At 39.4% G+C, this 13178-nt stretch overlaps 1 protein-coding gene across 2 annotated transcripts in view; it reads left to right on the top strand.

Annotated features, from left to right (window-relative positions):
- LAMA2 (laminin subunit alpha 2) overlaps positions 1-13178 on the top strand; it is a 393841-nt gene that overhangs the window by 219006 nt on the left and 161657 nt on the right. For both annotated transcript variants that reach the window (XM_042795940.1, XM_042795938.1), the window contains exons 15-16: positions 7830-7941; positions 11718-11831. In XM_042795940.1, coding sequence (XP_042651874.1) covers positions 7830-7941; positions 11718-11831 — 226 coding nt within the window. The remainder of the gene's footprint in view (positions 1-7829; positions 7942-11717; positions 11832-13178) is intronic.

The following is a 13178-nucleotide window of genomic DNA, read 5'->3' as shown; positions in this document are numbered from 1 at the left end:
TTGGAAATATTCTTCAAAAAGAGCTCTGGGACCAACATATCATTTCTGCTCTGCAGGTTAGTAGCCACCATCTTCTAGATGTAGTGACATTACAGTTAGGAAGGTTGGTCCCTTAAAGACAATTATTTAAAATGGGATTAGGGGAAGGGAATGAAGTAGTTTTGAAAAGTACCTTTTTTGCTAGAAATGGATTTATATTACTGGTATATCTCTAGCTGTCCCTATGATGTCTCTTACCAGAGAAGAATACGATGGTTACTGTGTTACTGTGATTACCATCAGCATGTCTGGAAGTCTCTGAAATCCTCTGAAAAAGAGGATATTCTTTGTGATATCTTGGGCTGATTAAGCACTACTGTTGTTTGGCTCCAAAGGAAGACAATTTTTTCCAAAGAAACAGTGTAGAGCTAAGCCTTAGTAGATAAGTAGATATGAACTAAGAGTTTTTAATTGTCTTTTAAACAGGTATGTGTGGTGGACAGATGGATATTCCTCTGAGAGAGTAGAGGGTCTGGCAGAGAGACAGAAATATTACAGAGTTATTAGATCCTTCGTGAATGACAATTTCTGCCTCAAAGCATCAGCAGAATTATGTAACATACTAATTAGAGATTGCTATATTAAGCAACCTATTCATTTAAATACTGAAAGTTTTCAAAATGTATAATGACACCACATGTGTAAGGATTTCCAAGGGTGCTGCTATAATCTGTGCTTGAGAAGAGGCCAGAGCAGAGAGAGGCACTGTAAGATTAAGCAACTTTCTTGCAGTCATGTAGAAAGAGGCTTAAAATTCAATGGAGTAGTCAGCAAGAGCTTTAACTTAAAGACTGTATTTTTCAGCCTTGTTTAACTTAACCTACTAGAAACATTAATCACTAACACTTTCAAGTAGTTACTAAACAATATTAATTCAGTAATGGTGAGTTCAACACAAGCATGTTTTTGAGAACAATTTGGGGGTCATTTTAAGCTTAGAATGTTGTTATTGGTCTATGACATAATTAGGAACCTTCCTCAATTGAGTCAGCTTTCATTTAGATGATCAAGTAGGATAAAAATTGAGAACACAGAAATGCAACAATCAGTTTGAAAGCGATTACAGTTTGTGGGTTTAAATCGAGATCCTACTCTAAATTGACAGACCTTCCAAACTGTTACCGTTAAGTCCACATGTGGTAGAAGCAACAGGCCAGGAAAAGACAGCTCTCTCCTATCGTTTTGTTTAATATAATATTGTTATCTTATGCCTCAAAGAAAGTTTAGTAGCAATGTTTCTTCAGTTTTAATATTCAGAGTGGCCACTGATGGTAAATGTTGTAGACACTCAGATGGGCATTGGAAGTTGTGGCACTAACTAATTGATTGATTGCAATCACATATAGAATCAGTACTAGATGCAAGTTCAAAAAGGGAAGGAAAGGCCAAAGGTTTTCTTCCATATGCAGAACTGGTTTCAAGACAAATGACCAATGATTGGGTCAGCACTTCATGTGCCTTATGTCACTGATGTGATTCAGATGCTTGGCATAGCAGACAGTAAACTATGCTGATACTGCCCGAAATGTTCCCTTCCTTTTTAATCTTGTTTGTTTTTAGAAGTCAACAGTTGCCTGCTGACAGTAACAGTCAACTTAAATATTTGGTCTTGATGTCAAATCTCAAATTGTTCATGCATCTCCAGGATCCAGTGCCCCATTACTGTCTGCATTATGTATTTTAATGAATGCAGAATGGAATTAAGGAATCAAAATTCCAATATAAAAATGGGAGGAAAAAAAAATCACTGCAGCTTTCTTCACTGAGTAACTGTTAATGCTAAAAACTGTTAAACACATTAAAATCCCATTTAGCAAATAGCAGAACATAATGAAAATTGGAACAATTCAGTGAATACAAATGTGGGATAATACTGGGCGGATTGTTTCTGTGTGTAAGTGCTTCTCTTTGTTCCAAGATCTGTGATGAGAGGGAACTAGATGTAGTTCAAAGGATAAATAAAACTTAGAATCATAGAATCAGTTAGGTTGGAAAAGAGATTTAAGATCATCAGTCCAACCATTAACCTTACACTTCCAAGTGCACCACTAAACCATGTCCCTAAACACCACGTCTGCACATCTTTTAAATACCTCCAGGGATGGTGGCTCAACCACTTCCCTGGACAGCTTGTTTCAATGCTTGACACCCCCTTTAGTGAACAAATTTTTCCTAATATTCAATCTAAACCTCCTCTGGCCATTTCCTCTTGTCCTATCACTTGTTACTTGGGAGAAGAGACCAACACTCACCTCGCTACAACCTCCCTTCAGGTAGTTGTAGAGAGCGATAAGGTCTCCTCTGCCTCCTTTTCTCTATGCTAAACAACACCACTTCTCTTAGCTTCTATTCATAAGACTTGTGCTCTAAACCCTTCACCAGCTTTGTTGCTCTTCTTTGGATACACTCCAGCACCTCATCGTCTTTCCTGTAGTGAGGATCCCCAAACTGAGCACAGTATTCGAGGTGCAGCCTCACCAATGCCACATACAGGGGGACAATCACTTCCCTGGTCATGGTGGCCACACTATTTCTCATACAAGCCAGGATGCTGTTGGCCTTCCGGGCCACCTGGCCACACTGCCGGTTCATATTCAGCTGGCTGTTGACCAACACCCCCAGATCCTTTTCCGCCAGGCAACTTTCCAGCCACTCTTGCCCACGCCTGTAGCATTGCATGGGGATATTGTGACCCAAGTGCAGGACCCAGCACTGAGCCTTGTTGAACCTCATACAGTTGGCTTCGGCCCACTGATCCAGATCTCTCTGTAGAGCCATTCTACCCTCAAGCAGATTAAGACTCCTTCCCAACTTGGTGTTGTCTGCAAACATGCTGAATGTGCACTCGATCCCCTTGTCCAGATCATTGATGAAGATATTAAACAGAACTGGCCCCAATACTTTCCCCACAGGGAACACCACTTGTGATCAGCTGCCAACTGGATTTAACTCCATTCACAACCACTCTTTGGTCTCAGCTTCCAGACAGTTTTTTACCTAGCAAAGAGTACATCCATCCAAGCCATGAGCATCCAGTTTCTCCCAAAGAATGCTGTGGGAAACTGTCAAAGGCTCTACTAAAGTCTGGGCAGACAATATCCACAATCCTTCCCTCATCCGCTAAGTGGATCACATTGTCATAGATGGGGATCAAGTTAGTCAAGCAGGACCTGCTTTTCACAAAACCATGCTGACTGGGCCTGATCAGCTGGTTGCCCTGTACTTGCCTCGTGATGGCACTCAAGATGATCTGCTCCATAACCTTCCCCAGCACTGAGGTTGGACTGACAGGCTTGTAGTTCCCCGGATCCTCCTTCCAGCACTTCTGGTAGATGGATGTCACATTTGCTAACTTCCAGTTAACTGGGACCTCCCCAGTTAGCCAGGACTGCTGGTAAATGCTTGAAAGTAGCTTGGTGAACCTGTCTGCCAGCTCCCTTAGTACCATTCTGTGGATCCCACCAGACCCTGTGGACTTGGGCATGTCTAAGTGGTGTAGCAGGTCACTAACCATTTCCCCTTGGATTGTGGGGGCTTCATTCTGCTCCCCATCCCTGTCTTCCAGCTCAGAGGGCTGAATACCCAGAGAACAGCTGGTCTTACTATAAAAGAGTGAGGCAAGGAGGGCATTAAGTACCTCAGCCTTTCCCTCATCTTTTGTCACTATGGTTCTCCCTGCATCCAATAAAGGATGGAGATTCTCCTTAGTCCTCCTTTCATTGCTCATGTATTTATAGAAACATTTTTAATTGTCTTCTATAGCAGCAGCCAGATTAGGTTCTAGTTGGGCCTTGGCCCTTCTAATTTCCTCTGTGTGTAACCTCATGATATCCTTATAGTCCTCCTGAGTTGCGTGCCCCTTCTTGCAAAGAAATTATCCTCATTTTTTCCTGAGTTCCAGCCAAAGCGCTCTGTTCAGCTGGGCTGGTCTTCCCCACCACTCGTCTTTCGATGCATGGGGACAGCCTGCTCCTGCACCTTTAGGATGTTCTTCTTGAAGAATTTCCAGACTTCCCGGACCATTTTGGCCTTCAGGACTGCCTCCAAATGGACTCTGTCAACATGTCTCCTAAACATGCTGAAGTCTGCCCTCTAGAAGTCAAAGGTAGCAGTTCTGCTGACCACCCTCCTTAATGCTTCAAGAATCAAAAATTCTTATAATTTTGTGATTGCTGTGCCCAAGATGACCTCCAACCATCACATCACCCAGAAGTCCTTCTCTGTTCACAAACAACAGATCCAGTGGGGTGCCTTCCTTAGTTGGCTCACTCACCAGCTGTGTCAGTAAGTTTTCTTCCACACACTGCAGTAACCTCCTGGACTGTTTCCATTCTTTTACATTGTATTTCCAGCACACATCTGGTAAGTTGAAGTCCCCCATGACAACAAAGGCTAGCAATTGTGAGACTTATCCCAGCTACTTAGAGAATATTTTGTCTGCTTCTTCATCCTGGTTGGGTGATCTATAACAGACACCCACCATGCTATCTGCCTTGTTGGCCTTCCCCCTGATTCTTACCCATAAACACTCAACCCTACTGTCACCATCATTAAGCTCTAGACAACCAAAACACTCTCTAACATACAGGACTACCCTACCACCTCTTCTTCCTTGCCTATTGCTTCTGAAGAGTTTATAGCTATCCATTGCAGCACTGAAGTTGTGCAAGTCATCCCGCCATGTTTCTGTGATGGCAAGTATGTCATAATTTCCCTGCTACACAATGGCTTCCAGCTTCTTGTGTTCATTGCCCATGTTGCATGCACTGGTATAGATGCACTTCAGTTGGGCTACTGATCCCACCACCTTTTTGGGGAACAAAGCCCTAATTCCTACACAACAATTCTCGGTTGTTTCCATGGTTTCTAACACATCAATGACCCCCACGTCTTTGCTGACACATGGATCTCCATCTTCTACCTCTACTGAGATGGTAGACCAAAGAACCTTGCTAACACACTGTCCCTCAAACATTTGCATGCCACCCTCAGGCTTATCTCTAGTGAGCCTGGTTTTATCCCTTTCCCCCTTCAAATCTAGTTTAAAGCTCTTTCAATGAGCCTTGCTCACTCTTGTTCAAAGATCCTTTTCTCCCTTTCTGACAGGTGTACCCCATCTGTTGTTAGCAGGCCTGGTGCCATGTAAATTGACTTATGATCGAAACCCCCCAAAATCTGCCTGCAACACCAGGCTCAGAGCCAGGTATTTATCTGGTGGCTCTTCCTATTTCTTCCTCATCATTCCCTGCAACTGGAAGAATAGAGAACATTACTTGTGCTCCTGATACCTTAACCAGTCATCCCAAGGCCCTGAAGTCTTTCTTGATTGCCATCAGATTTCTTGCAACTTCATTGCTGCCTACCTGAAAAATCTGTAATGGAAAATAATTTGAGGGCCATACCAGGGTAGGGAAGCTTTCTCTTCACATCTTTAACCTGGGCCCCAGGGAGGCAGCAGACTTACCTAAGAAGTGGGTCTGGTCTGAATATTGGGCCTTCCGATACCCTCAGGAGAGAGTCTCTTATGACAGTGACCCATCTCTTTTTCTTTATGGAAGCAGTTTTGACCCAGGGCATAGGCTGACTTAGCCCTGGTGACACAAGCTAGGTGAACCATCTTCCTCATTATCGTTCAGTTCCACTTGCAGAGCCTCGTAGCTGTTATGCAAGGTTGCGCAGGAAGGTGAGGCAGTCACAGAGGAGACACGCCAGCTCTGCCGGACAGCAGCTTGTCGCCATTGCCCCCTGTCCCTTAAGTCACTGTGTCCATCCAGGAGGAGAGAGGATAGGGAATTGCGTCCTGTCTGCCTGTTGGGCCTGTCCCAGGGAAGGTGGGGTGCAATTCCAGTAGTCTCTCTCTCTCACGCTCCCTGATACTCCTCAACCTCCTCACCTCCTCCCAGAGCTGTCACTAAGCGGAGGAGCTCCTCTCCTTGAGGGCACCCCCACGGCCGTGCTCACTGCCACCAGCCCATCCTGGTGTCAGAGCGGGGCCCACCCTGCCGCCTGGCACCAGGGTGCCGGCGTGTTCCCGCCGCGGCTCTGGCTGGGAAGCTGTGTCAGCCATGGTGGGCGCAGAGCTTGGAGAGGCCATGGCTTTCTGCTGGCTGGATACCATTGCTGCCTGGTCAAGCTGGCAGAGCTTCAGTGCCCTTCCTGCGTGCCCTTCTGCGCAAAGGTCTTTTACTAGTAATTTGTTTCTTCACTTACAGATTTTTCTCCTTAAATTTTTAGAATTTTTACTGTTAAAATCATCAGCATTTGATATCTAATATCCTAGAGGTTGGTTATCTTATTGTAAGGAAAACTCCGAAGGACAATTGAAAAATAAGCATGCAGCAATGGAGCAAAGGGGAAATATTGAAGAGGGAGAGAGATCGTACTGAATATCTAGATAGGAACATGCATCTTTCTCTTAAAATAGTTTCAAGAACCTTTTACAGAGGTTCTAGTATCACCAAATTAGATTCAAGTTTCTAAATGCATAATCTCCAATGGTAGTCCCTCAAAAGTCCAGTCATATCCCTTAGTGATAATAGAATTTGTTTCTCTGAAGCTCCCATCCTTTCAGAAATCTTCTTTTTTTTCCCCTTTACCTTTCATGTCTGTCTTATTGAGAGTAGTCATAAAATTGAGTGGGAAAATATCTTGTCTTAACCCTTCCTCCAACAGCTGCAGTAACAGCAAAATATTTGTCTTGGAAGTTTTCCTATCCAAGGTCATCCAGATAATTTTCAGGATTTTTTGTCAGCCAAAAGATAAATGCCTTATTATGGAGGAAAAAAGTTTGTTTTATATTTTCCAAAGAAAACTGATTACTTTTTAACAAAATGCACGTCGTGATAGAAAGAAGAAGACTTCAAAAGAAGCATTTCAGGTAGCTCTAGTAATCAAACACTGTTAAGATTGCTGGGTGAAAATAGAAGTCACTGAGCCTCTATAATGCCTTAATGTGTATTTGGAATTCTCATAAGAATTAAATCCCCAAATCCCAATTTCTTTCCCCAAGTGGAGACTGTTGAGGTAAACTACATTTCTTTTGCATATTAGCTGTAAGTTTACAAAAAATCTTTTGTTGTGTCTCTCCTCGTACTTCCACTTTCATGTTCAGTGTTTGGCTAAGCGATGGCTGTTCAGCCAATGTTTAAACATTTATTTTTTAAGGGCGATTGTGCATGGAACAAAAAAATCTCCAACTGTCTTCTCTGTTATTGGGAAAACCAAGTTATATGGTAGAAGATTTCCTTTTTCTTTTACGTACATACCTTTTCTCTCATACACATACCTTTTCTTTCATACACATAGTACTTTGATCCTCCTGGACAGAGCTGAAATCTTTTTCAGAGATCAAACCTCTAGAATAAAAATGCCCTATAACCAAAACTTAGTAATATAATATTTTAGAAAGCTGGACTAGTGGTTTATAAATTTTGAAGACACTTCTTAGTGTCAAATTTGCTGTATGTACAGCTGCAATGCAAGTTGGCATATGTGGCTTGCTGGCCATGAATAGCCTTCCATGTATTGGTACAGTGCTGTGAGAATTTTTAAATCTATTTTTATTAATGTGTGTCTGACCGTAGTCTCCGTCACATGATGGACAAAAATAGTAACAAGCCTACAGACATACAGTTTAGGAAAAAATAGATTAATATGAAAACCTCCTTCTTTTTAAACTGGAAAACATAAACAAGTCACGGAATGTCACTATATACTGTTTCTTGCATCCAGCTGCACATATACTTCCATCTAATTTGATATTTTAACTGCTTCATTTCTGTTACATCCAGACTAAGAAATGTTAGCATTGAAGCTGCTGACCACTCTTCAACTGGGAGAAAGGTGGCATCTGCAGTGGAGTTATGTGACTGTCCCCCGGGTTATGCTGGTAGCTCGTGTGAAGTGAGTATCATAATGCAGTCTAGATCAATTGTTCTAATGCTGTGATAGTTGTAAGCAACCAGTGGTCCTGTGCTGGTAGAAAATATTAAGAGAGCTGTCCGTTCCTGTTAGGAATTTGGTAGACCTTATCTAGTTACATTTATTTCTAGGTAGTGGTTCATTATATTTGATAATATTTGAAATCTTAAGTTTTACACTTCTGTGGTGATCTCTAAGTTACGAAAAAACATTTTTTCTAGCAAAAATAAAATGAAAGCACTAATTTTACTCTTCAGCCAATTGATATTACAAATACACGAAACTATCACAATTAGAAGGAAAATGGCAGTTATCTGACCTGTGCACTACAAAGCCAGATCAAATTATCCGAGTCCCAGGGCTTTGCCATTTGCCTTGGAGTCTTTGATGATTGTGTATGCATATGATTAACCAGCTCACATGAGCACAGCTTGGGGTAAATAGAAGCCAAAAAAAAACTCTTCAGAAGCTTTGCCTTGAAGGAAATAGTTTCAAACACCAAGATGCTCTGCTTCACAAAACTACAAACAGTATGCCATTTACACAGGCACTCTAGGCATTTGCTTGTCAACTCTCTTTTTCTTTCAAATCTTCCATGCTTATATGTGATATTTAGGGCTTAGAGTCTTGTTTCATGCCAAATGTGGCTGCTTGTTGCTGGGGCTAGATAAATTAATGTAGAAAGAAGGCCTGAAGGAACTAATGGATATTCCTATTACTTCCAAAATGGTACAGACAGAAAAAAAAAAAAACAACAAAAAACTGGAGAAGAATATTGCCTGCCTTGGCTGAGAAATAATTTTGAAGTATGACCATTGTCTATCTGTTCAGTTATTTGAAGAAAATGTTGGATGAAATGGCAATGTGCTTTTGACTCTTTTTTTTTTTTTTTTTCTTTTCATTTTTCCTCTCAATTCAAATTCAGGTGTGATTTCCCAGAAAGTAGTTAGAAAGGTCCTGATTGCAAATATTTCAGTATCTGCTTTTGTTGTAGAAGCTGAAGGACTTGAGTAGAATTTCTGCCATGGTGTTGCTGAAATTCTCTGTCCAACATTGTGTCCTTCAATGCTATACTTTCTCTCCAATTCAAAACAGTCCCTGAAATTTGATATCTACTTATGATCATTTTCCACAATAGAAAGTACATATGTAGATAACCGCAAATTTAAAGTCTCAATGCACATTGGTGGGCATGGACACTCTGGTTCCTGCCCTGGCTGAGTGTTAACCACAGACCTACTGAACTAAACTGTATTGCAATCCCTACCTGTACGCTGTTTTTCATCCCAGGACTGATGGCCAAGAAGATATGATAGACCTTTGCGTGAGCATACTTTTTCTGTGTCCCCTCACTGAATTTCAGAGCATTTTGGACAGCTCAGAAATGGCATTTGACATAGCTAGCCTATCTTACAATAATGATACAGTTAAAAGTTTTTGTTTCCATGCCTTTATTCACTGAAGTAATTTCTCATGAGTCTTTTGTAGCAGAGGTTCAACATGCAATATACATTGAACAGTTGTGCTTGATAGAAGAAAATGGAAATGTTTTGGTGTTCTGAGTAGATGGTTGTGCTTTTTATAACAAGAACAAGCAAGAAAACAAAAACAAAAACAAAAACAAAAACAAAAACAAACACCCCACAACAAAAAAACAGTGAAGTTTTATATTTCCAGGCAAACTAGCAGTTGAGAAAGTATGAAAAGATAAATTGAAAATGTGGATTTTTTTAGAACATCATATTTGTTTCTTCTGAATACTTCTGATCTTGTCCAACATTTTACTTCTTCCAGTTTCAACCCAGCAGAGTTTCATTTTTACCAATTTTGTGGGGGGTTTCAGTTTCATTTTCTCTTCTTCATATAATTTAATGTATGTGTTTGTTTCCTGCCTAATGATAAAAACACTAAAAACAACCATTATTTACTTATTTTCTTTCTGTGAATGTTTTGGCACTATCAGTCTTCAGAAGACAACCAATCTCATTTAAAATATGCTGTCTCTTGTGAGATTGTTCCATTACACATTAATTTTCTACAAGATTCCAGTCAAAGAAAATTGTTGTGTTTGTTGCTAGTATATCTGAGAAATTAACACAGAAATGCATGAGCACAGGTAAAGCAGATCAAATTTTAAATTTCAAATACTAATTGGATTAATTTGTGATAGCTACTTTGCTCTATTCGTGTGAATCTTCTGGCCTTTGTCAACATCTTAATATCTAATTGCTCTTCTCCACCAGATTTGTTCCTTTTCTATCTACTCTTTTATTTCCACCATGGAAGAAGTTGTGTTTAACTTGCATCACTATGATGGTCAAGAACTTTCCTGATTTTTAAATGTTACATCATTTCTTTTGTTAAGATCCCAATCGGTAGTCTTTCGCTTCAGTTCTGTTCTAAGACTTGCTGTTGATATTCTGTGTCTAAGTCCTTAGAATTAGTGACTTTTGGAACCTTATCTTGTACAATATCTTACATATCTGTGCATAAGGTCATTCTTTTCAGAATCACTGAAAGAGGAAAAAGATTTATAGATTTATACAGAAACAGCTCAGGCAGTTGCATCTCATGCCACAGAAAAAAACACAGCAATTTCTTTTAACCTGTTTTTCTTTTTGGGATTTTATAACTCTGAATTTTAATTTCTAGTATTTATGGGGTTCTTTCAGAACGCATAACCAAGAATGAAAAGAAGAAAAAATAATGATAATGTCTCAGGTTTTAGAATGCTTTTTTAAAAGAATAATTTCAATTAGCCTTCAAATTACTTTCGCATTTTTCAGGAGTAAGACAAAAAGGGACATCATCTTCATTTCTATAAAGGAGAATCTCATTACCTTTTTGGAGAGCGTATGTGAAGGGGAAGTGATTTTCTTTATTAAATGATACTTCTGGTATTCTATCACTACAAAACTTTGTATTAGCAAGGCGCTTTTGCAGGTCAACACTCTGTCATGCACTTTTTTTATATTATGCAAAATCCTTGGATCACATGAGCATTCTTACTAAGGAAAGATAGTTTGCAAAAACTATAAAGCCATTTCTGAGATATATAGTAAGGAAGCCTGCTGTTTGACATCTTATTATGAAGAAATGGAATAGCTAAATTTTTGCTGATGAATCACAGTTGTATGATGTCACCTTTCCTAAGAAAAAACTGTCCATGCATTTAATATTGATCTAAATTTAACATTTAAAAAGTAAAATCAGACCACTTTCTTAAAGGGAAATGACTACACTTTATAATTAAGAAGAACAATTTGTAAATAAAAGGTTGGCTTTGTTTTCAGCCTGCACTGTGTTTCAGTGTAGCCTTTTGTTATACTCCAAACAAAAAAGACTAAATGGTATTTTAATTGGTCTTTGCAGCTGAACTTCTCAGAAAAGGTGTTTGTTGTTTGGGGTTTTTTCTCCTCCTTCTCTCTGTTCAGTATTTTGCCTTCTAGCTATTTTTCAATCTGTACCTCTTGCTTTGATGCTGTCATATTTCAGTTCTGTATTTCTATGCTTTATTTTACCATTTCAGAAGAATGATCAAGTTAAGTCTTCCTCTAATCTCACACCTGCCAATAAGCCTAAAGTCAATGCAAAGCCATAACACCAGAAGAAAACTTTCTAGAGAAATGTTGGTATTTTTATTAATTTGACAAGTATGGCTTTGTGTGTGCAAGTACCAAATTCAACAATATTTTTTAAATCCCATTTCTTTCTCTGTTCAACTGAGAGTTTAACATTTCATCTGCTTTATCTTGCAGTCTTGCTGGCCTCGACACAGGCGTGTGAATGGCACAGTTTTTGGTGGAGTCTGTGCACCATGTACATGCTTTGGTCATGCAGAATTGTGTGATGATATCACAGGAGAATGCCTGGTAAGTGTCTCTACAGGAAATTTGATGGACATGACCAACACTGATTCCATATACCTGTGCAATTGAATTAACGACCCCTGAGACCTGACATACTCCAAAAGGAAAAAACCAGTGATTAACAGAAGAGATCTTTATGCTGAAATGTTGCTGGAGTCAAGGATCCCTTCTTACCAAAATATGGTAGCTTCTGCAGTTAAACAAAAGGGGTTTTTTATTCACATAGGATTTATGTTTTGAAATAGAATCAATAGTATAAGGTATGGCATGCAGAAAGCAGCAGATATATCAATATTCTTCCGTGCAAGATTTATCTCCCCCTCCCATCTGTCTCCGGCAGTGTATTCAATTTATAGTATGTAGCAGGTAACTTTGTAAATTCTGTTCTAGTTCGACAAGAAAATACTATTAATGGCTTCCTTCATCTAAATTCCTACTAAACCTTAATAAATTGTACTTTAAAAAAATAGGAAAAGCATATGATTTGGGCTAAATTAGCTTTTTTTTCTTGTAGGCTATGGAGATTTTATGTAGTTACCTACTAATTCAGCAATTAAATCCATAGCAGGCCTACCAGCACACCACTATTTCCATCCTGTTTGGTAGCCTTTTGGAATAGGTGATTATGCTGAATAGACTGTTCTTGTTAACTCAAGGGCATTTTTAATTTTACATTGTCTGACATGGCATGAAGCTTGAAACAACATGTCTCATTTCATTAGTCTTGCAGAAACAGTTTGAGCCAGTGCCAGGTTAGTGGGATATCATACTCTCATTTCCCTGCAGAATTTCAAGCAGACTCAGTAGTGTGCATGTTTCTAAATGTTCCCTTTTATTTCCTTAAGAAAAAGATGCTGGGAAAAATCCAAAATTAAAATCCAGGCTTTTTTCAATGTAATTTGGCACTTACAGTTATCACTGTTCTTCCTGTTTTGCCCATACAAGATGTTTAATTGCACTGCAGTGCAAAACAAGATATCCTTAATGTGTGGATCACTGAATTTTTCAAATTGCTTTTCATGAATAGAAGCTTAAAATGATTCTCAATTTAATTATACTGTAAGTCTTAAAGCAGTACCTAGGATGAAAAATATGTATGAAATGACAGTCATGTTTTGATCCTTCACTTACATGCAATTAAAATGTTTATCACTAGGGTACTATGAATTTGTGCTTCTTGACAAAGATAAAATTTATTACATCAATGGCCATAGCCTCTAGCTATGATGTCTATAATATCAGTGCATCATAAAACCAATTAACAGAAAAGAAAGGGAAGGGAGAGTCCTGTTTAAGATATATCGTAACTATTGACTCTTTTGCTTAGCAGTGCATAGCCAGATGCGAATT

This window comes from Tyto alba, unplaced genomic scaffold (genome assembly GCF_018691265.1).
Source record: "Tyto alba isolate M040663 unplaced genomic scaffold, T.alba_DEE_v4.0 Super-Scaffold_22, whole genome shotgun sequence".
Taxonomy (NCBI): Eukaryota; Metazoa; Chordata; class Aves; order Strigiformes; family Tytonidae; genus Tyto; species Tyto alba.
The sequence above is the reverse complement of the archived record's forward strand: the minus strand, read 5'-3'. Positions and strand labels throughout refer to the sequence as shown.